At 44.0% G+C, this 24,570-nt stretch overlaps 1 protein-coding gene and 1 long non-coding RNA gene across 7 annotated transcripts in view; one reads left to right on the top strand and one right to left on the bottom strand.

Annotated features, from left to right (window-relative positions):
• The window catches only part of Ldb3 (LIM domain binding 3), a 66,936-nt gene extending 63,348 nt beyond the window's left edge, over positions 1-3,588 (top strand). For all 6 annotated transcript variants that reach the window (XM_052733979.1, XM_052733976.1, XM_052733978.1 and 3 more), the window contains one exon: positions 800-3,588. In XM_052733979.1, coding sequence (XP_052589939.1) covers positions 800-889 — 90 coding nt within the window. In that variant the 3' untranslated portion in view covers positions 890-3,588. The remainder of the gene's footprint in view (positions 1-799) is intronic.
• A 3,938-nt stretch (positions 3,589-7,526) lies between these two features.
• LOC128107709 (uncharacterized) lies at positions 7,527-24,435 on the bottom strand. The gene is made up of 3 exons (XR_008217192.1): positions 23,621-24,435; positions 12,076-12,106; positions 7,527-9,914 (listed from the first exon to the last, which is right to left on the bottom strand). It is a non-coding gene; the product is annotated as an uncharacterized LOC128107709 (long non-coding RNA).
• Positions 24,436-24,570: the final 135 nt, after the last annotated feature.

Here is a 24,570-nt window from a genome sequence, read left to right as displayed (position 1 = left end):
GGGCCTGAGGGCTATTTTCATTCAAACCACCACAGTCAACTCTGCACAGACCAGGGGACTGCTTTGACATTTCTCTGAGCCCGATCAGGGAAGTCTTTGCTATTCCTATTGGTCTGAGGCATTGGGGTCCTTTACTTGCCTCTGCTCATGTCAACAATATACATTCACTCAGGACTTCATCTGTTCCCCACAGCATAGCATGAATTAGACTTTTTTTTTTTTAAAAAAAAAAATCACATGTATTCTCTATTCCACTAGATTTAATTTATTTAAGTCTATGCTTTTCAGAAGTGTTTATCTTACATTGGTATTTATTTATTTATTTATTTATTTATTTATTTATTTTTGGTTTTTCGAGACAGGGTTTCTCTGTGTAGCTTTGCGCCTTTTCCTGGAACTCACTTGGTAGCCCAGGCTGGCCTCGAACTCACAGAGATCCGCCTGGCTCTGCCTCCCGAGTGCTGGGATTAAAGGCGTGCGCCGCCACCACCGCCCGGCCTATTTATATGTTTTATAGACTGAGTTTCAAGCAGTTAAAATGACCTTGAGCTTTTTGATCCTTCTACTACCACCTCCCTAGCATTAGGATTACAGGCACGCTCATCAAGCCTGGTTTATGTGGTTCTGAGGACCTCACTATACAGCCAAGTTTAGTCTTTGAACTCAAGACCCTTCTGCATCAGCCTCCCAAGTGCTGGGATTAGGAGCATGTCTGCCATGTTGTGCTAGTCTGAAATCTTCTGCTCATGTCTTCCATGCTGCAAGGTCCCATCTCACACTACTCTGTTTTCCCGCCCAGGTCTGCCATGTGAATCTGGAGGGTCAGCCATTCTACTCCAAGAAAGACAAACCACTGTGCAAGAAGCACGCACATGCCATCAACGTGTAGGGGCCCAGAGTGGCTGGTGTGGGCCAGGCCTGGGCTGCTCCTGCTACCGACAATGAAGGAGTCAAAGAAGCTGATGTTTCTTCTCGGGGGAGAAGGGGGAGGGGGAGAGGAATGATTGAGCCTTTTGAAGTCTAATTTTAGTCTTTTCTTGTACACACAGATTGTGTATTTGCGTAGTTCAGACTAGAAGCCAAAAGAAGATTCTAAACCCAGCTAGTAATTAATCCATGGCTGGAACCGCACTTCAGACTTTTGGGAAAGGATTCCAAGAAATCAAAAATGAAAAACAAAAAGCAATGTTCAAAAATGATCCACCTTCCTGGCCATCACTGTCACCAGTGTAGGGACAGAGCTCAGGGTAGTTACGGAGAATCCAAAGCACGCAGCAGAGTTCTGGAGAGCTCCTTGGCAAACACAATGATGTGCCAAACAGTATTTCTGTGGGGTTATTTTTAGAGCCGGCCCTGAGAGCTCCTAAGCTAAGACCCATTGGGCCTTCCTCACCAAAAAAGGAAGAGCTGTTCCATCAGCATCACAGGGCTTCCTCTGCACATCGGACTTCAGATGTAGAACAAATGGGAAACCTGTACGGGGAGCCCAGACGTCTGAAGCAATGTCGGGCCACCACTGGGCAAATGGAGAGGCTCCAGAAAGGTCTTTGGCTCATGCCACAGACAACTGAGAAAAGATGAGCTCTCTCTGCATCTCCCCCTTTCAGCCTGAAACCTCTAATGTCCCTGGAAGGCTTTGCTCCTTTTTGAATTGGCGTGGCAAAGTGAAATTGGGGTTCTCCAGTTTTGCTTTATAATGTGTCAGAAGAGGTTTGCAAAGGACTCTGGGTCAGGCTTAACCTTTGTTTTGCTTGAAGAAGGTCCTGAGCATGACTGTTCTGTGCATGTATTTCACCCCCACCCATGACTGCTCATGTTGTGGGTGGGGATGAAATACATTTTCCTCATCCCCACCCTCAGACAGGCCCAGTGGAAAGAAAAGAGAGATGGCCTCAAACACGGGATAGTGGAACAGGCTCTCAGGCCCAACTGTGCATGGGGAGAGGAACTCGATCTCTGCCAACCTCAGCACGGGCTGCAGGATGCCCACCTTCAGGGCTGCACCTGCTCTTTGCTTGTTCCTTTAAATGCAGCACACCAATTATGTAATCATGCTGACTGCTGCAAGGAGGGGAAAAGGTACATTTGCCAATTGGGCCAATCGTCTGAAAATAGCTGAGTGGATTTAGAATATTTATTGAAATAGACCTGGACTTCAGAGTCTTTTTTAGATACATGGAGTTAGGTAGAAGTAAAGAAAGTGGCTTCCTTTCTGGGTTTGGAGATGGTAGGTCACTTTTCTTTCTAGGAAGTGCTGTTAGGAAGGATGTTCATTGGAAATGGCATTGAAACAGGCTGTGTGTGTGTGTGTGTGTGTGTGTGTGTGTGTGTGTGTGTGTGTGTGTGTGTGTGTGTGTGTGTGTGTGTGTGTATGGTACGTGTTTCTCACCGGAGCACAGCATTTAGGCACTCTACGGACTCATTGCTCTCTCTCTTTGCTCCTGTTTTGGATTTTTCTCTTTGCACATTTGAAATGCTATTGAGGAATGCATTCAGCCTCTTTCTTTTGAGAACTAAGGCTTCCAGGAGACTGTCATCTCCCAGTTAGACATAGCTTGGCAGGAAGTCCATGGCTTTTCTAAGCATGGACTCCCCAGTCCCCTCCAAGCAGCACGGGGAAGGCCCGAACTGTGCTCCTACCAAACAGCCCTTCTTCACTTTTGATGCAAATCTCCAGGCTGAGTAAATCCTGCTGACACAGCCTGGAGATTTGTTCAGAGATACAGAACAGCACCTTATGCCGTCTCTTAATTTTGGAAAGTTCAAATATACAGGGATAAGGAGTTTGCTGACTAAACAAAGGTTCTAAGCAGTTGATTTTTTGAAAAAGTATCTATTTAATGATCAAATCTCTTTTTAAAGATTTGTATACATATGCACAGACACCACTCCTGTGTAATTTATCATTTTCTGTAGGATCTTTAAGAAAAAAAAGCAAAATATCCCAAAGGAAAGCATCACTATCATTCTATATTAAATAGTTGTTTTTAAATAGTTAACAGTTCATGTATATTCTTGAAGGACTCTTATTTTTAAAAAACAAAACATTTTAGGGATTAGGTATAATCCAATGGCACGGAATTTTCCTAGCATTCAGGATGCTCCAGCTTTGGTTCCCAGCACTGCCAAAAATCAGCTTAAAGGTGGCAGGGAAAGGAGCTAGTTTCAAGAATGTACCCAGGGTGAGTCTGCACAGTGTTAAGATGAAGGCTGTGTGACGTCCAGGTTACTCTCCTGGCTTTCCTGTGACAGGCAGCAGTTTTTACCAGTTGGCGGGAGGAGCACGGTTTGTCTTGTCCTCTCAGGTTGGCATTAATCTGGTGTGCCGATGCACACTCGCCTCTGGCACCAGAATGACTTGTACTGGCTGTGTCTGTGCCACGAACCTAGGCTTTGTAGTGTGAACTTCAGCCCGAGTGTTCTTGTTTTGGGTCTTTTTCCTTTCTTTTTGGTAAGTTTTCTGAAGTGGACTATAATATGTTAGAGGTGTGCACAAAACTATTTTGCATGTTTTTCTTTTTCTTTTTTCTTTTCTTCTTTTTTTGTTCCATGTAGATTCTTTTTAGCAAAATAAAATTCAGAAAAAGATGTACAAGTGCTGATTTTTATTCTGTGTAAAGTTCTTTCATGTGTCATAAAAAAATAGTTGACATCTAGATGACCACAAATAAAAATATGAGACAAAGTGCCCTGTGAATAAGAAACATTGTTTCCTGGGTCTGTTGCACAACAGCAACTTAGTCATTTTACTTAAGCAAAGTTGTATGAATAACACAAATGTTTTCTATAGAAAGGGAATTAATAAGGCAAAGAGCAGGCCTCGCCTCATTTTTTGGAGAGGTGCTTTTAGTTCCTTGGTGGCCCAATATTTTGTATGTAGTTCTCACAATACAGCCTCTGCCTCTGGCACTACAGACACTATGATCAGATTGTTTGTTTCTTTTTAAATTGTTATTTTATTTTATTATTTTTCATGTGTGTGTGTGGGGGGGGGGGTAGGTGTAAGAGCACATGTGCCATGGTGTGCATGTAGGGGTCAAAGGACAACTTTCAGCAGTCTCCTTCCGCCACATGGATTCTAAGTACAGACGTATGTCATCATGTTTAGAAGCAGATGTCGCTACCCACTGAGCAATCCCTGACTTTTATTTTGTTTGTTTGGCCCAGACTTTTTATTTGTTTGTTTATTTGCAAATTTATTTATTTATTTATTTATTTATTTTGGTCTTTCGAGACAGGGTTTCTCTGTGTAGCTTTGCACCTTTCCTGGAACTCACTTGGTAGTCCAGGCTGGCCTCGAACTCACAGAGATCTGCCTGGCTCTGCCTCCCGAGTGCTGGGATTAAAGGCGTGCACCACCACTGCCCGGCAAATTTATCTATTTTTAAAAGATGTATTTATTTTTATTTTATGTGTATGAGTGTTTTGCTTGCATGTATGTCTGTTCACCACTTGTGTGCCTGGTACCTTTGGAGGCCAGAAGAGGGTGTTGGATCCCCTGGAACTGGAGTTACTGATGATTGTGAGCCTCTATGTGGGTGCTGGGACTTGAACCACTGTGGTCCTCTGCAAGAGCAACAAGTGGTCTTAACCACTGAGACATCTCTCCAGCCCCAACTTTAAGATTTATTTTTATTACTTTTTAACTATGTGTATAAGTATGTGTCTGTGTATGTATGGGCATGTGGGTATAGGTGCCTGTAGAGTCTAGAGGTATTGGATTTCCCTGGAGCTGTAAGAAGTTGTGAACTGCCTGACTTGGGTGCTGGGAACCAAACTCAGGTCCTTTGCAACAGTAAAACAAGCTATCTTTCCAACCCCACAGATTAATTTTTATTTTGCCCCACAAAGCTTCAAATATAGCGAAGTTGCTGTATTCCTTTCATTTATTTTTTTTCCAAGTGCAAAGGAAAATCTCTTAGTGGAATTAAGAAAAAACAACAATAACAACAAAAATAACAACAACAACAAAAACCCAGCATGGACAAAGCCCTAGGCTTGATTCCTAGCACCTCACAAACTATCCCAGGACTCAAGAGGTAGAGGCAGGAGTTCAAGGTCATCCAGGACTACATAGTGAGACCTTGTCTCAAAACACAAACAAATAAACAAACAAACAGACTAACTCATTACTTTAGGAGTGATAGCAATTTGAAGTAGTAGCAATTTTTTAAATAGACAGTGAAGAAAATCTCATAAAATTATAGGATTTAAATTTGGAGGTGACTAGGAGGTCATCCAGGGACCTTCTAAACGTGAGACTAAGGTCTGGAGGGGGAAGTGGCCTGTTACAGAGTCAGCCAGAAGCCATAGAATAAATATGGACTTTGTCATTATGAGACCTGGGCTTAGATCAAGGCTATTTTATACTCTTTTAGTGATATCAAAAGAGACTCCTTTCAACTGTTCATCTATCTGAAAACGGTAATAACACTTGCACCATAGAGTTATTTTGGAAATCAAATGTAAAGACTTCTGAACAAGTTACAATTCAGGTTTTCATCAAAATGCAATGTTAGTCATTATTGTCAGCACCAAAGCCATCAACCCTGCTGCATTTCCTCACTCCTGTTCTTTCCCCACCCCCTCCACATGCACAGTCTTCCGGGAGAACAGCAGTGAGAATAAATGATATAACAAGTAGTTCAAAAATATGAACCACAGAAATCAGAAGTTGGCATCGTGAACCTGCATCAAAATTTCTATCCTTGACTGGAGAGGTTGGAGACAAAACAAAAAGTATTTGTCCTGAGCTACATATGGCAGTTCTCACCTGCAATTCCAGCACTTGGAAGGCAGAAGCAAGACCTGGCTGAAAGTTGAAGGTCAGCCTGGTCTACATAGCGAATTTCAAACAAGCCAGGACTCCATAGCAAGACCCTGTCTCAAAAACAAATAAACAAGCTTGTTCTTTGCTCACTCATTCATTAAACAAATATTTGCTCTTTTCTGATGGTGACACCTTCCTAGGAAAAAAGACCCCTCCCAAAGGATCCTCACCCCTCTCCAGATGAGGAGACCCAGGAAGGACCTGGTACAGAGCCCCAATTCCTACCCCAACGATGCTACAAAACCACTATGGCCCGGGGTGGTAGCGCACACCTTTAACCCCAGCATTCCCGAGGCAGAGGCAACCTAATCTCAGTGAGTTAGAGGCCAGCGTGGTCTACATTGTGAGTTCCAGGTCAGCTCAAGCTGGTGAGACCCTGTCTCAAAAAACAAAACAAACAAACCAACCACCCGACTAACCCTCAGTGGTCTTGAGCAATGCATACCCGGCCCATGTGGCTTTGGTGTTGTTTTAGTTGGCCTACAGGGTAGGTTTCCTTATGGCATTTTCATACATATTTAGTTTGGGTTGACCTTTCTTTCCCCTCCTCATCCCTTGGCTGTGCTCCCCATCTCCTCCCAAACCCTTCTGCTCAGTGTTCCCATCCACTATCATGTCACGGGTGCTTTAGTGCCCTCCCCACCAACAAACGGCTGTTCTGGGTGTTGTCTGCTCCACTGTCCCACCCCACGACAGCCTACAGGAGGGAAAGCGAGGCTTAAGGAAGGATGCTCCTTCCGGAGGAAGCACTCTGAAGAAGATGAAGGAAACCATGCCCCAAACATGCTTTGGATAAAACAGCTATTCACTGAGCATTCACCAGGTGTCGAGGGGACTGCTCTGGACAGTGAGAACATGACTGTGGATTCAATAGACAATCAATCTACTTTCGAGGAACTTAAACTCCAGGAAGTTGGAATCAGCCAAACCAGAGAAGTAATGTGTGTCAGGTTACTCTAAGAGGGAGAAATATTTGGGCAATTCAAAGCTGTTCTACAGGCTAATGATGGCAAGAGGCTCATGGAGAGAGAGTTCTAGATGAAATAAGCTTAGCAGTTGCTTTTCAAGGAATATGTAACTCTGACTTGGAAAATCTATATAAAATACTGCTTTGAGTCTTTCTAAGCATCAGCCTTCCGAGGACAGATCCAGAATTCAGTGTTTCTTCTTCGTGTTTCACCCACATTTAAACCATTCATACAACCTGGACAAAAGATGGCTCCGTGATGTATGATTGTTTATGTCCCAGGAAACTCAACACAAGCTGAAAATATCATAAATAAGAACTGTATTAAAGGGACTGGGGATGTCAGTCGTTGATGGTAGAGTGCTTGTCTATCATACACGAAGCCCTGGGTTCTATCTGCAGCGATGTAGAAAGAGAGTATGGCCACATATGTCTGTAATCTCAGTGCTCAGGGGGTGGAGGCAGGAGGATCAGAAGTTCAAGGTTATCCTGTTGTCCTTGGCTACTCCAGGCTAGCTGGCCTGGAAGCTTCTGAAGGACTAAAGTTTGGGGGTGGAGGCCAGCCAGACGGAAAAAGAATGGTAAAGGGTTTAAGGGAAGCACCTGGAATCCTGAGAGGTAAGGAGAGCGGAGAAGAGAAGGCCCAGCCTTGGCTACACTGAAGAAAACTCCTGATTACAAAGGAAGGAAATAAAAGGGAAGAAATGACTGACAACAGAAGAAAGAAGCTGAATTCTGAGAAAAGCAAGAGTTTTATTTTTCTTCTAAAACATTTCACTTGGAAAAAGTGTTCAGAGTTCAAGCAGTTCTAGATTGTGCGCGAACTGTTCTGTGTCCCGGCAGCCACTCCCAAATAACCATACAGAGACTTAATATTAATTATAAATGCTTGGTCTAATAGCTTAGGCTTGTTTTTTAGCTAGCCCTTATAACTTAAGTTAACCCATTTCTGTTCATCTGTGTTTATTTACCGCATGTACATACTTCCCATCGCTCTGTGTCTCATGGCGTCTCCTCTGACTCCACCCTTCCCCCAGCATTCTCTCTGCCCTGAAAATCCTGCCGAGCCATCGGCCAACCAGCTTTTTTATTAACAATGAGAGCAACATGTCTTCACAGCGAACAAAAGGATTATTCCATAGCACTAGACGAATGTGAATAAACTCTTACAGTTGGAATGCAGTCGGCCAAAGCCTGGGGAGACAGCAGTGTTGTGTGGGTATGATGTCTGGGAAGCACAGATCTGTGCTTGTCTACACACCCCCACACACGAACACCTTGGGTTTTACTTCATTACAGTCACACTACGTGCACTGTTCTGAGATTTATTTTCTTTTAAGAACTATTGGTTTTCTAACTGAGAACTCCATTGTATGATCCTACACTTTTAACACCTCTGTAAAATGCAACTCAAAGGTTGTCTGAGAATAAGGGTTATGAGTTCATCTGATTTGGGTTACAGGATACAGCCTGCCATTAATTTTTGTTGAGGTAATCAACTACTTTTCTGAGCCATTCAATGTCTACACCTTTTGCTTTGTGCCTCTCTGGGAGCCTCAGGCTTGTCTGGATGTCCCACGGCTGTCTAACCATATGCACTTGTTCCACAGGGCGGAGGGATGACAGGGTGTGCTTTCCTAGCCTTTTTTTCCAGTACATTGACTGGTTCAAGAAATGGGGTTGTGAACAGAGGCAGGAAAGTCAGAATCTTTTCCCCAAGAGTGCATTAAAACTGGAACTCAAGCTGGGCGGCGGTGGTGCATGCCTTTAATCCCAGCATTTGGGAGGCAGAGGCAGCCAAATCTGAGTTTGAGGCCAGCCTGGTCTACAGAGTAAGTTCCAGGAAAGGCTCCAAAGCTACACAGAAAAACCCTGTCTCGAAAAAACCCACAAAAACAAAAACAAACAAACAAACAAACAAAAAAATTGGAACTCAAACAGAAATAGCCTCTTTTCTCATTAGTGGTTATGCTAGAAATCCAAGAACGTCTTCAGTAGGAGAAAACAAAGTCAACTTGCATTGAGAAATAAAAACTGGAAAAGATAGTCTCCAAACAGGTAGGCTCCTCCAGCTTCCTGGATCTACTCATTCCCAAAGGTCTATGCCTATCTTTTCTGTGGTTTAATACATTTCCCTTTATCCATGAGCTCCCTAAAAAAAATTTTTATTACCCTTCTTTAACCAGGTGAGGTGATGCATGCCTTTAATCCTAGGACTACAGAGCCAGAGGCAGGCTCACAGAGGTGAGCTCAAGGCCAGCTTGGTCTACGTCGTAAGTTCCAGCCAGCCAGAGCTACACAAACCATTTTTATAAAATGTATTTAATTATTCATTCTGAGAGGGCGGTCCAGGCGGAGCCAGAGGGTAACTCACAGGTGTGGTTCTCTCCTTCCAGTGCGCAGGTTCCAGGGCTGTGACTTGGTTGTCAGACTTGATGACAAACAGTTTACCTGTTGAGCCATCCCGACGGCCCTCCTTGAGCCTCTTTAAATTGGGATTGGCTTGGCTGGGAATGTTGTTCAGTGAGTGAAACAGATATATAAAAGGCCCTAGGTTTGATCCCTACCACTGCAAGAAACACAGACGTGCCCAGTCACAAGCACAGATCTCTAATGCTCACCCAATAAGGATAGCTGGGGTACTTGAAGCCCTCTGAATCTGCCCCTCAGCTTACCCATGCCATGTGTCCAAACACACAATGTAGCAAAGAAGTGTGCCTACATTTCTTCAGACAAATCCCATAGCCCTGATGTGCTACATCCCTTCCAAATGGGGCTCTGCACCTGCCACTGGCTGAGCCCCTCTCCTACCACCCAAACTGCTTCCCCTGAGTCTCCGGTCTTCCTGTGGACTGTAGGTTCGACCTTGTCATTGAAACTAGAATTATGGAGTTATCTTAGCTCCTATCTGCTCCACAGTGGTTCTTACTGACAAACAGTAATTATTCCAGGTTGCCAAATATACTTTCTGACCTTTCTGTCTTCTTTCCATCCTCAGGATCCTGACTCCTGACAGCTCTTGTCTGCTGATCAAACTGATCTGTGTCCGGTTTGCTCCCTCCAACCGTCTCCCATTTGGGACCTTTAAAAGCAGATCTGATCATCCATTCATTGGACCTGCACAACAATCAGATAAGGTGTCCCATTATTTCTGGTGGAGCCTGCACGTCCCCCCCTGACCAGTTGTTCTGGCCTCCCCATCTCTTGTGTGCCTATCTTCATAACAGCATCGTGTTGACCACTTCTTTGAGTTTCCCCTAACACCCCCCACACTGTTACATTAGCTAATGATTTTTCTGCTTATGTATTCTCTTACTGGTTTCCACAGGAAGCAGTTTGTGAGAAATGACTATTTGGAGCACATTTGGTAGGCAGGCTGGGTTATGCTTTTTAGATTTAAATTTAAATTTTTCATTTTTTTTCACTGGATTCTATCTTTTGATTTTTCCAGATGTAGGCAGGCATTCAACTGGAAAGGCTTGGAAACAAAAACACAGAAGAAAGAATGTCATCATTGTCACTTAGCTGAGAACCTAGTTCCTTTTTTCACAAACAAATTCTATTCAAAAAACTAAAGCATTTTATTACATAAATTTTTAGAATACTCTGCCATGTGCAAATTGACTATCCTTTCATCTAGCTGTAGTTCAAAGCTATGTGATGCATAAAAGGATCTGCAGATCATTTCCAAGCAGTTTTTAGATTCTGGGAAGGAGCCTGCAACTCCATGTTTAGTTCCCCCTAGTGAAGCAATTGCAGGTGCCACTTTTGGAGAAAGGTGGGTACAGAGTAAGCAGTGTGAGCCGGGATCAGAAGGAAGGAAAATGGTGGTGATCGTTCTCACTTGCATGTGCCCACCTCTAAATAGCACCTGCGGAGGCCTCTCCTGCTGTGCTTACTGTATTTTTCTGGTGGATGAGAAGAGAAATGAATTGGTGAAAAGTAGTAGGCTAACACTGGAGAAGAGCCTAGCCAGCCTGGGATCCAGGTTTAGTGGGGTTGTCTTTAAGAATGGAGTACCACATGATGGTTCATGCCAACAGTCCCAGCACTTGGGAGGCTGAGGTAGGAAGATCCCTTTGAGATCAAGCTCAGCCTGGGCTACTGAGCAAGTGTCAAGTCAGCCTGGGTTAGGATGAGACCTTGCATCAAACTCTGCCCCCAGAAGAAGGAAGAAAACAAAATCAAACACCACAAAGTATTCATTTCACATAAGAAAGAGAGAAAGCAACAGAAGACTGGAGTTACAGCTTTCTAGGTCCTTCTCTCCTGAAATCCCTTTAGGCAAATGATCAGAAATGCTTACATAGGAATGCTCGCTCTCCTGATTACAATCTAGCTTCCTCTCCCAACCTAGACCATTCCAGCAACCCTCAGCCTTACAAAACAAGGGGCCCTTGTAAAGCTACTCTGGATCCAGGCCACTAGAATGAAGAATCTACCCATTCTGGGGTCCCAATTCCCTGGTTCATGTATGTTAGAAACTGGCAACCTTTGTTCAGGGCTGTTCTCAGAGCCAGGACCCAAGACATGCCCTGGAGTTGGGAGGTTAAATCAGATTACTCAATGAAGTGAGGTTGAAACAGCTCTACATCTCCCACCTCCAAACAAGTGGTTGTCTTTCTCTACCTTCTAGCTGATTCGTTCCTATCTGAGAAGCCCAGGTTGAATGTGAGTGAGGATAATGCTAACAACATCTAGCTGTGGAATGGAATTTACCATTAGCTGGAGGTTAGAGGAAGAAAGGGTATCACAGCAGCCTCAGGCAGTGGCTCAGATCTGAACCACAGATGTTAGGTCCCTTTGAGTTGCTTCAGATGATTCAAATAACTCGTGTATCTCTAGCTTGTAGGTTCATAATCAGGATGTGACTTTAAAGGAAAGAAAACAATTTTTCTTTGTTGCCCAGGTGGGCCTAGAACTAGGCTCACACGGTCCTCTTGTCTCGCCTACTAAGTAGCTAGGAAGACAAGACACCTTTTATTTTTATTTTATAGTACATTTTCCTTGTTTATGTTTAGGGATTGGCACTTTGTATTTTTCTCACTGAATCTTTATAACCCTGCAAGGCAGGGAAGCCAAGGTTCAGGTTGGTTCAATGCCTCGCCCTAAAACACCTCTCTCCATTAGGAACTCAGTCTCAAATCCTGCACCTCTCTTTAGTGGACACAGGGAGGAAGCCGGTTGAGTTGGTTCCCCATCATTGAGCTCTTATTAGGAACCAGGCATGAGGATTAGCAGGAAGTGAGCAGAGGGATGGTTCAGAGCACTCACTTACCGTGTGTCGGGCCCCGGGTTTCACTTCAGCGCTGCAAAAATAAAGAAAGAAAGAAAAAGAAAAACAGTGATCGTTAATCTGGGTGAGTAAGACTTCAGGGTGGCCTCAAAGAGATCTTAGTCTAGGGTAGGAAATAGACACGTCACAGCATAATTTCACTTTCATATAGTAGTAAATATTTCTGCATCTTTCCCATAAAGAAGCCATAAAAGCAAAAGAAATTGTGAAATTTCTTTTTGATTTATTAGTTTTATTTTAAAACTCATATCCTGCCGGTGGTGGCAGCGCATGCCTTTAATCCCAGCATTCGGGAAGGAGAGGCAGGCGGATCTCAGTGAGTTCAAGGCCAGCCTGGTCTACAGAGCGAGTTCTAGGACAGGCAGAGCTACACAGAGAAATCCTGTCTTGAAAAACAAAACAACAACATCAAAAAACCATGTCCTTCAAGTTGTTTTTCAAATTACTTTCTTTTACATACTTCAAAAATTTTTTAAATTTTGTTTTTAGTTTTTCTGGTTTTTTTTTTTTTTTTGGTTCTGGTTGTTTTTTTGAGACAAGATTTTTTTGTTTAACAGTCCTGGTTGTCCTGGAACTAGCTCTGTAGACCAGGCTAGCCTCGAACTCAAAGATCTGCCTGCCTCTGCCTCCGGAGTGCTGGTATCAAAGAGGTGTGCCACCATGGCCCAGTTTAAGGGTTTTTTTTTGTTTTGGGTTTTTTTTTTGGGTTTTTTTTCGAGACAGGGTTTCTCCATGTAGTTTTGGTTCCTGTCCTGGATCTCGCTCTGTAGACCAGGCTGGCCTCAAACTCACAGAGATCCATACCCAACTCTGCCTCCCGAGTGCTGGGATTAAAGGCGTGTGAAACCACCGTCCGGCCATTTTAAGTTTTTTAATATGTGTAAGAGTATGTGTCTGTGTATGCAGATCCCTGCTGAGGCCAGAGGAGGTGGGTCCTCCTGGAGCTGGAGTTACAGACAGTTGTGAGCCATTTGAGATCGGTTCTCAACCAAACCCCGGTCCTCTACAAGAGCAGGAAGTGCTCTTAACTGCTGAGCTATGTCCCCAGCCCTGATTCATTGTATTTATTACATTATGCATGCATGGTATGTGTCAGTGTGGGCTCAGGTATACCATGAAGCATGCGTAAAGGTCAGAATACAACTTTTGGGAGTCTACTTTCTCTTTCTACCATGTGGGACCCAGGACTGAACTCAGGCCATCAGGATTGAATGGCAAGTGCTTTTATGTGCTGAGCCACCAGACCAGCCCATATTTTTTGTTTTGTTTTCAGATTTTTTCGAGACAGGTTTTCTCTGTCTAGTCCTGGCTGTCCTGGAACTCTCTCTGTAGACCAGTCTGGCCGTGAACTCAGAGATTCATCTGCCTCTGTCTCCAGAGTGCTGGGATTAAACTTGTGCATCACCATACCTGGTTCTCTCTGTGTCTCTTGCTCTGTGTGTGTGTGTGTATATATATGTGGTCACTTTTTTTTTTTGAGACAGGGTCTCATGTTGCCCGGGCTGTCCTTGAACTTATATAGCTGAGGATGATCTGGAGCTTCTGATCTTCTTGCCTCCATCTCTCTTGGCTGAGGTTATAGGTGTGCAGCACCAGGCCCAGCTGATGCTGTGCTGTGGATTGAACCCAGGGCTTCCTGTGTGACACAAGCACTCTACCAACTGAGTGACGCCTCCAGGCCTATTACTTATTACGGAAAAAAATATGATGAAGAGTCTCTGCAACACTGAATACTTCATACTCAGTGTTAGGTGCTCTTGCTTGAGAAGCAGAAGACACTACCCTACCTCCACCGCATTACAGTCCAGTAGTGAGCAACCAAAGTTTTCTAGGGGGGTTCTGGAGCAAGGCAGGGGCAAGGAACTGGATCCTAGCCCAAGCTGCAGCAGAAGTCATATGATAATCACTGCACTGTACTGGGCTGTATTTGAAGTATGGCTTATTAGGTGTTAACAGTTGTTTTCTTTCCTCTTCAACATAAATACTAGTGGACAAATCACTTTCTAGAAGGCAAAGGAAAGGTAACTAAAACTGAGCAGTGACTTCATGCCAACCACTGGTATGGACTAGCTAAGTCAATGCCCACATCTGTTCCATTAGGTGAATAATATTTATCTTGAGTATTCCTCTTTTGGAGCCTATTCTACCCCCAGAATTTCATTCCCAATTTTCTCTAATAAATTTATGTTCACTCTTCTTAAAAACGTATTATCTCCTTTTTTTGTAGCTATAACAATGGAGATTCTGAGAGGCTGACATGCTTTGTGTTAGTTAGGTCTAAAAGTAGGACATACAGCCCAGAGTTTGACCCTATAAAATTGATGTTCTTCCTACCAAACCAAGCTGAAGCCTATTCCTGGTCTTGCTGGTAATGGAAGCAGAAGCAGTCGGACTGGCCTCCAGTTTCAAGAAAGGGAAGGCAGACTTTCCACGAACAATTTGGTCATGGAAACTTCCAAGCAATGTCCCTCTGGCTGGCACTTTTACACCCTACCTCACCAAGCTGTGTGTGGAATCTGGACAAGGGAAGGGAAGGGTGCATGGGCCATCCCCTGGGAGTGTCCACTGAAGTCTGCTTTATACAGTTTATAATTCGCTGTAAACAGCTTCTGTCCCTAATTAAACCTGTATGATCGTGCCTGAACTTTTAGGAAACAAGGTTTCTTTTTATGGTTTGCTCTTCAGTGGTAAAAATCAGAGTCCTCTTGAATCCATAGGTCTCCTTCACTTGTTGGGTTCAACTATGGAACTCTGGACTGTAGCCTACAAATATACAGGTCCTGGAACACCCAGCAAATGCCAGATGAGGGGACTACTGGCAATTATGCTCCATCTCTTCCAGATTCTGCTGAGCAGGGCTCCAGGACATCTGATGTCATTTGTGGTAGGCTGGGTAACGATGTAACACTCTCGGCTGGAAAGTGTTGCTTGACAGTGGTTTTTGAGGAAGCACTTAGGTTCAGAATGACTTACTCCTCCTAGAGACAGGTGCTCAATGAAACCACCTTAACATGAAATTGGTAATAAAAGAAAATGAATGGGCTCCAGTACCTTTAATTTTTGCTAATTAAGAAAAGTATGGTCGGGCGGTAGTGGCGCACACCTTTAATCCCAGCACTCGGGAGGCAGAGGCAGGCAGATCTCTGTGAGTTCGAGGCCAGCCTGGGCTACAAAGTGAGTTCCAGGAAAGGCGCAAAGCTACACAGAGAAACCCTGTCTCGAAAAACCTACAACAAAAAAAAAAAGTATGTGTTTATTAAATAAAATCTTAAAAACACACTAAGTAGAAAGAAGAAAAAGTGATCATGGTTTCCTGCCCAGAAGCAATCACTATTTAGCATTTTGGCCAATGTTCTATTATCAAAGAATTGTAGGTAACATTTCTTACAGTTTATTGTGGTTAAAAAAATTTCATGTAGCCGGGCGGTGGTGGCGCACGCCTTTAATCCCAGCACTCGGGAGGCAGAGCCAGGCGGATCTCTGTGAGTTCGAGGCCAGCCTGGACTACCAAGTGAGTTCCAGGAAAGGCGCAAAGCTACACAGAGAAACCCTGTCTCGAAAAAACCAAAAAAAAAAAAAAAAAAAAAAAAAAAAAAAAAAAAAAATTTCATGTAAATTGGCATCAGGATTTTTTAAAAAAGATTTACTATTTTATTTGTGTGTGTTTCTGGGCATGTGCATGTGGGTTCCCGCAGAGGCTAGAAGAGAGCACCAGACCCCATGAAGCTGGAGTTACAGGAAGTTGTGAGTTGCCCAGCTTGAGTGTTAGAAACTGAACTCAGGTCCTCTGCAAGAGCAGCATGTGCTCTTAACCACTGAGCTACCTCTCCGCCTCCAGATATCATGTAAATCGAAATGGTATGTCTAGTGAGTAGTAACCTCTGTTGGCACGACTCATCCAGACACTTTCCTAGTAGAAGCTACAGGCAGGATTCCTGGCACTGGCAGCATAACTACTAGAGAGCTCTGGCTCGCCGGATATACACAAGCTTCCCAGTGAGCCCTGTCCATCAAAAATTTCAGTGAAAATGTACACGTCCACTGTGTTGTCTCATCCTGGCAGTCACTGATTTTACATGGTCCAGCATCGACTGCGGCTACAGAGAAGGCGAAAATGTGAGCAGGTAAGGTTAAACTGATAGGATTAATTTCATGTTTTATTTACTTTTAAAAATGTTTAATCTGCCGGGCGGTGGTGGCGCACGCCTTTAATCCCAGCACTCGGGAGGCAGAGCCAGGCGGATCTCTGTGAGTTCGAGGCCAGCCTGGGCTACAAAGTGAGTTCCAGGAAAGGCGCAAAGCTACACAGAGAAACCCTGTCTCGAAAAACCAAAAAAAAAAAAAAAAAAAAAAATGTTTAATCTTAGAGGCAGGTGGATCTCTGTGAGTTTAAGGCCAGCCTGGTCTAGAAAGTGAGTTCCAGGACAGCCAGAGCTGCTATACAGAGAAACCCTGTCTTGGAAAAGAAAAAAGTTTATTTTTGGTGGCCCTGGGGATTGAACCCAGGGCCTAATACTACTGAGCAATTACCACCCACCACCCACCCCCACCAACTTTGAGGCCAGGACTCCTAAGCTGCCCAAGCAGGCCTTGAACTTTGCCTTGGCTTTCAAGGTACCTGGTATGCTAGCATAAGACTTTCCTCGCTGAACTATACCCACAGAACATCCTGAAATTCTAGGGTTCATAGGCTGGTGCCACCATACTTGATTACTTATAACTAGTTTATAATTCATGTAGTCACACATACGCAGGTCAGGTGGCTGTTATGTTGGCTGGACAATTCCTCATAGTGGAATCTATAAAAACACTTAATGGTCTTCAAGTATACAGGGGACAGGGGATGAAAACTGGCATTGAAAATGTGTAGCATCTGTCATTAGAAACCGTGACAGAGCTCATTGTTTTCTTTTAACCCAGCGGTGAGAAATGACACTCCATGATAAAAACGGAGAGGGGCTCATAACTAGTCTGTGAAAAGGAAGTCAGTCATTAACTACCTTCTGACACCCTAGCAATTAGCCAGGCTTGGAAGAAGAGCAGGTATCTCCAGCGAGGTGCCAGATAAATAGGAGACAAGAGACTGTAAAAATGAAAAGCCTTTTGGTCTTTCATCACAGGATAATCCAATGCATTCAAATGAAGGGCAAAGAGCTCAGTGATAGCCTGTGTGAGGAAATAGGCGCTGTGCAGCAGGATATCCTTCTTCCGCACTAAAGCACCCAATTCTTTCAATTTTATATACAGCGGAAGCAATTAATTGTACTAAAACCAAATCCACAGCTGGCTTTTCCTGATGGCCCCATAAGCAACAAGCACTATTGTTCAGCTTCCGGGACAGAAGTGGAGTCATTCTCCTGCGGCAAGACTGACTGCCTGGTGCAACTTCTCCAAAGATAAAGACGTCCAAAATCCAGCTTTTCTTGTCATCACACATTTGAAGGTGTAAGCAACTGTCAGAAGTCAATTTTTTATTTGCAATATAATCCAAACATGTGACTTGATGGTGGTATTTCTTCTAAACTTTATATGACTGAATCATAAGTTATTCACTTTTGTTTGTTTTATATGTTTATATGAAGTCGACTGTACTGCCTTTTTGTGTGTGTGTGATTCAACATTCATACCATGACTATTTAGGGATTGTACTAAAAAAAACATACATTAAAAACCTAGAAAACTCAACATTTCAAACTGTTTGCCTGTATGTTGTTATTTTGTCTTCTGGATGCATCAAAATTTCATATTTTATCATTTTGTAAATGTATGTTTTAGAAAACCTTTCAAAACCACAATGTCTTCCACTTGTTGACTTGTTGTAGTTTAATTGGAGATATTTTATTTGTTTTTTAAAATCTAAAATAATAGCGTATTTTATAACCAATAATATCTCTGTTACTACGGAAAGAACAACAGTAACTTTTGTTATGAAGAAAAACATATCAATCAAATACATGGAAGCTTCAATTTCATATCTTATATGGAATTCTAATTTTATTAAGACAAATATGAAGCTTGTCATTTTCATTTCTTCCTCAATCTTTTTTAACCATCCAATTGTTATTACTATTATTTTGTTCTTTAAACAATTTTTAGAAAAGATTTTTTTTATTTGATGTGTACGAGTATTTTGCCTGCACATGTGTGCATACTACATGAATGCCTGGTGCTCTTGGAAGTCAGAAGAGGGTGTCAGATCCCCTAGAACTAAAGTTATGCATGGTTGTGAGCCACCGTGTGGATGCTGGGAATCGAACCCAGGTATTCTGCAAGAAAAATAAGTGCTCTTAACTGCTGAGCCATCTCTTGAGCTCTTATTTTGTTCTTTCGAACAGTCTCAGGTAGCCAAGGATGGACTGGAATTCCATATGCATCTGAGGATGTCTTTGAACTTCTGGTTGCTGTCACTTCCCAGTTTCTGAGAGTACAGGTATACATCACCATACCTGGATCACAATCAGTTGTTTTAAATTTTCTGGTGCTGAAGACTGAACTTAGAGCTTTGCATATGCTAGGTAAGCCCTCTACCATGACCTACCCACTGCTCTAGCTCCAAGTTTTCTGGTTATAAAAGTGTTATTGCCCATTGTATGAGGTAAAATTTACTGAAGGAAATAATAGCTGTCCATTAGATTTCAACTCAGAGCACTCCCGATACTCTGTCCTGATTTCCTTTTATTTATGCATATACTTACTTTGTAACAGAAAATTAAATGCTGAAGTATATCTTCCCAGTTGTCCTAAAAGGTACATAGTATCAAGCAATTAAAAATTCATTTCTTAAAAACTGTCTTTGATTAACATGTAATAGCTGTACATGTTTATGTTGTGTAATATTTCAAAACAGGTCTAAGACATGTACTTATCAAATCTGGACAATCCTCATTCCGTCTCCTTATCATTTTGTTTAGAGCTTTTGAGTGCCTCTGCTCACATTCTTCTTGCTTGAAATATGTAACAGGAGTGGAAAGCCCTGGCTTTGATCTCCAGCAAAGCACATATTTGAGCACGCATGCATGAATACACACATGCACACATACACACACACTCCGATTAGGCTCTCTGATGATAACTGGAATAGTACTTTCATGGTGTTTGGTACATGTGCAGGTGTTAAAAAAAAAACAAAAAACAAAAAACAAACCAACTCTGTGCATACCTATAGTCCTAGCACTCGAGAGGCAGAGGGAGAGGCAGGCAGGATTTCTGAGTTCAAGGCCAGCTTGGTCTACAAAGTGAGTTCCCGGACAGCCAGGTCTACACAGAAAAACCCTGTCTCTAAAAAGTGCCCCTGACACACACACACACACTGACACACACATACAAAAGAAAGAAAGAAAGAAAGAAGGAAGGAAGGAAGGAAGGAAGGAAGGAAGGAAGGAAAGAAAGAAAGAAAGAAAGAAAGAAAGAAAGAAAGAAAGAAAGAAAGAAAGAAAGAAAGAAAGAAAGAACAACTCTGGACAATACCAGTCATGAAAGGCAGAGCTTGAATAATGCGTCCTTGGTAACCTAGCAACCCTGGTGTTCACACACTTGGACTCTAGCAATGATGGTAGGTGTGTGGAGGTGGGGCGGGGGTGGGGAGACAAGAAGAAAAGCAGTTTGTGATTACTTCCCTCCTCCAGCTGGACTTTGAAAACAATGAATTAGCAGAGGCAAAGATGTTGATACCTTTCGTATTTTGATGCCCTTAGCCATCTTGTCCTAGGCTGGGGGCTGAGAAGCACCTACTCACACATAAATGGTTAGGGGTGCATGATCTTTTTTGGAGAAAAGTCTAACAGATTGTTATCACAATGCAGTGGTTTCTAGACTTAATGGGAATGTGGTGTTTCACTAGAAGAAGCCTAGGAAAAGTGGCATGCCTCGCTGAGAGGATAACCACTTAGGAGGTGAGCTAGTATAGTTCAGGCAAACAGTGCGGAGGACAGGCTTTAAGGTGCATAGCAAACTAAAGAAAATCAATTGGCATTATAGAGAAACACAGGCAGGCACTAGCTATTGGAGAAATTATGTTTCTCTGAAAGAAGTGAGAAAGTTGTTTTCAAAAGCAAATGGAGTCTCACATTAACTGTGAGAGGCAGTCAATGAAAGTTGTGCCATGAGAAGACAGGAGCCCACATGATGCCTAAACCATACTGTCATACAGTCACCGTTTAATGAACATTTATTACCCACTGGGATGCTAAGCAGTGTGTTAGGAACCAAGGGTAAGGGCCTGGTGCTCAGTGGTAGGACACATGCGAAGCATAAGCAAGGGCTCTAGGTTCCACCTTCAGTACTGAAAACAAAACAAAAACAGCATTGCCCAGCTGCAAGCCAGGATATTTTTGTCAGACAAAATTTATAGTATATCCAGTATATATACATATGTATTTCCTCTATATAACATTTTATGCTATATATACATATATATTATATATTTTTTCTGGTAACAGGTCATTAGCTTACTGCGCTCAATGCAGGGAAGGTGGGGTAGTGAGCTATATAGCAGGATGGGGAAGGACACAATTTGTGCTGGGCTGAGTGGGAGCTGGGATGGGAGGAATTGCAGTTCCCGTAGGCAGCACCTGATAACCAGAGAAGTGAGCAAACAACAGGTGGTAGTCTAGGAGAACAGTTGGCACCAGGATACCCAGCCCCAGGAAATGGGGAAAAGAACTGCTGATTAGATGGCTAGAACAGCCAGGAACACAGAGTGTAGACGTAGAGAGCTAGAGGCACATAGCGCGGCCAGTCTGGACCCTAGGACTTGGGTGAATCCTGACACTAGACAGAGAAGCCTGCAGTCTAGGCAGGCTGACAGTGCAGGATTTAAATACAAAGGGCGGAGGGTCGGGATGTAATCTACCAGGTACAGTGCTTGATACGCATGTAGGCAGCTCCGGGTTAGAGCACCAGCATTGCATAAACCTGGGGATGTGGCACAAGCCTGTAATCCCAGCACTCAGGTCATCCTCTGCCAGCGGGTTCCTGGCCAGCCTGGAATACATGAAATCTTGTCTCAAAACTAAAGAAATGGCTCAGTGGGTGAAGGCACCTACTGCCAACTTTGACAACCTGAGTTCAATGCCTGAAACCTACATGGTGGAAGGAGAGAACCAGTTTTGGAAGTTTCTTCTTGCAGGCTATGCCAGACATATACCATCCCCAACAACAATAAACAAACATAAATACATACATAAAAGGGCTGTTCTTAGATAAGGGCCAGGGTCAGAGTTCCCCACACAAACACAGAAGAGAGATATACAACAGAAGTCAGGCCGTGTGCTTGGGAGAAGTTCTGTGGCTCCTTTCTGCCTTGGGGTAGGAAAGGACTGGGTTCTAAGGGGGAGGAACAGAGGCCACCGATTAAGTAGCGCCAAGTGGTGCTACTCCTCAACGATGGCCCCAGGAATCGTCTTCCAGGCACAGAAAACAAGTGCTTTGAAGCAAATCAAAATGAACATGGAGACAAGGAAGAAAACTGTTTAGAAGTAAAAAAAAAATAAGAAATAAAATACTGTATGTAAACCAGGATGGAGTATCATTAATAAAATGATATGGTAGTATCCAGGCTGAAAATTGCATATGTCCCCTCTACTTCCCATAACATTACACGTTTATCCATTTAATACTGGGTTTGTAACAAACCTAAATGTCACCACCAAGGGCATCTCTCCACTAGTCTTTACTGAGCCCTTATCTCCATGTCCACAATGACTTACTGCTGCCTTTTGCCTCGTAAAATCTTTACAACAGGAAAATGACTTTGGACGGATTAACTTGGATTAATCTATTGAACTTGGATCCCTGAAGGCAGAAGTCCCTATTTCACTAAGGATGATGTAATCCAGTTTCGCCGACCAATCCTCACCTTTTTCACAGTCCTGCTACCTTCTAACACCGAAAGGGTCTTAGTGTCACAGAAGTGCTCAGAGGAAATCCATGCTTATCTCTCTCACTCATTTAAGGACACCAGGCACTGAGCATTTAACAAACACTGAGTGTTACGATCTGAGGAGAGCGGAGAACAGACCTACAAGTCTTTCTTTTCTCGGAGTTTACACCCTACAGGGTAGAGGGGCTCAGGTCACAAACTAAGTAATATCAGATAATAAAAAGTAATATAAAAACAAAATCTGGGGTATTTACGTAAGATAGGTGATTAGAAAAAAAATGTTCTGAAGCCAGGTGTGGTGGTTTATGCCTTTAATTCCAGCATTTGGGAGGCAGAGGCAGTCTCTGGAGTTCAAGGCCAGCCTGGTCTACAAAACAAGTTTCAGGACAGCCAGGGCTATTATACAGAGAAACCTGGTCTCAAAACCAAACCAAACCAAAATGTGTGTGGTGGAGGAGCCATGACCTATTGGGAGAGAATGCTTCCTGATTTGCTCAGGCAATAACTGCCCCTCTTAGGACTATGATAAAACTAACTGTCCAGAGGAAAAGGCCTATTTCCAGTCCCTTCTACTAACCTACTTAAAGGATTCTATTGCATTACAGAATATTAAATTGGACCTTGAAGTGTTGCCTTTGACTTTGGGGGCCAGACCATACGTGTCCAATGTCTCCTCCGGCTCTTGGCTCTCTGTTCATTTAGTGGGCAGGCAAACCGGAGAAACAGGCTGGCATGCTTATACATGCCAGCAGCCAAAAAGCAAGCCATGTCCTGGCCCAGCTCACTTGTCTGTAGGCAAGCTGTGGGCTGTGATATGCCACCGATTTAAGCCTGGGTGAGTTGATTTAAGGAGAACATGAGAATACCAAGTTACCTTCCCAAATATCTGAAAAGGATCTTTTTTAGAGACGCAAGGATATGAATTAAAATCTGATGCCATTTTGCTATCATTTCAGCGGCATGAAACTTGTCAGGCATCACCAACCCGTGCATTTCATGCTTGATTTCCTAAAGCTCCGACCTGAGATTCCTGCCTTTCTTATAGACTGATTTCTAGACCCCCAAATCAAATTAGGTTGCAGAAGTCACACTAGGTCCACTTGCCATGGTTTTGTCACAGCACACGACATGCATGAGACTTCTGGCCAACGAGGGAACATAAGGTCCACTCTTTTCCTTGAAATTAAAGAAGGTTAGTGTGTAAAGATATCAAGAAAGAAAAGTGACATCTTCCGTGGATGCAAGGAACTTCTGATATCACAATATACCTTCAGTGCATTGAGAATACTGCACTGACTCAAAACCGAGATAGCTCAAGAGTTCAGGAAAAAAGATGAGAACACAACTGAAATGTAATCGAGTAGCATGGAGGCACTGATGGTTCTGAAGGCAAAAGCAGATAAAGGAGAAAAGAGCACAAGACAGTTTAAACCAGAATATAAGGGAATTTAAATATTTTCAGCTGAATATGAAGGAATACTTTGGAGTTGTTGTTTCCCCCCTCAGGCCAGCGTGTAAATACACAGATATCAGTGTCTGGTACATTCTCTTTTCTCTTTCTTCTATTGTAAACGATTTTTCCAAGAGATTTTAAAGTACTTTCAGAAAAATGAATTAACCAAACACTGTATTTGTTGAAATACTTACCGAAGAAGTTAGGCATTTAACGTCTGATTTAAAAGAAAAGAAATCTTCCCTTTCTTCATAAACAGGTCACTGAAAACTTTTAACGGCATTTTGCACGAAGAGTGAGAGGTAAAGGAAGAAAAGAGGTAGTGACAGCTATCTGCGTGTTCTAAAAGGAGGGAATGGGCCTCGGGAGGGTATACGAGGTCACTGGGCTGAGCCAAAGGTGGACTGAGAGTCATATTTATAGTCCGCTGACTTCAGTTCGGCCGGCTCCCGCTGCTCCTTATCTTAGCCCCGAGGAATTCGCCGGCCCGCAGATCACAGCAACCCCAGCGCCCCGGGCCCAGACGCGGCTTTCGCTACGTGACCCCGAGAACGCGTGCACCTCCACGTTCCTCCCCGCGGGCCAGAACCAGAACCCGGGAGCGGGGCGGTGGGTGGGTGAGTCATGAATGCAGTGTGGCTACATTTTTCTTTTCAACGACAACTCGGAACGGGCAACCGATCCCGCACCGTGGAGACTCGGGCGCCTTCGGAGCCACCCAGCCCGCTCCTCACGTGCGGGCGCGAGCTCCGGCTCCACGAGGGGTGTGCCCGCATGGTCTACTTCACGCAGCCTCGTCCGAGCGGCCCCTCCGTCACGCGGGTGGCGGCGGCGTGCGCGGAGGGGCGGCCCCCCCTTCCCGCGGCAACCTGGCGCCCCCGTGCCGGCGGCCGGCCCTCCTTCCCGGCAGAGGGGCGCCGGGCTCCATGGGCCCTTCGGGCACTTCCGCCGAGCTCTCGGCTCCGTTCGTGTCCGGGGCGGGGCCGGCGCCCCGGGGCGGGTGCGCGCAGAGCTGGCGGGGGCCCTCCCCAGTGCGCGCGCGCCGGCGCCTCTCGCCCGGGCCGTCCCTCCCCCACGCGCCGCCCCTCCCCCTCGCTCCCCCCCCCCCCCGGTCTCCCCCCTCCCTCGGCGAGCTCGCGTCCTC

This window comes from Peromyscus californicus, unplaced genomic scaffold, assembly GCF_007827085.1.
Source record: "Peromyscus californicus insignis strain IS unplaced genomic scaffold, ASM782708v3 Scaffold_12__1_contigs__length_115047231, whole genome shotgun sequence".
Lineage (NCBI taxonomy): Eukaryota > Metazoa > Chordata > Mammalia > Rodentia > Cricetidae > Peromyscus > Peromyscus californicus.
Note: the sequence above shows the minus strand (reverse complement) of the source record. Positions and strands in the feature narration are given on the sequence as shown.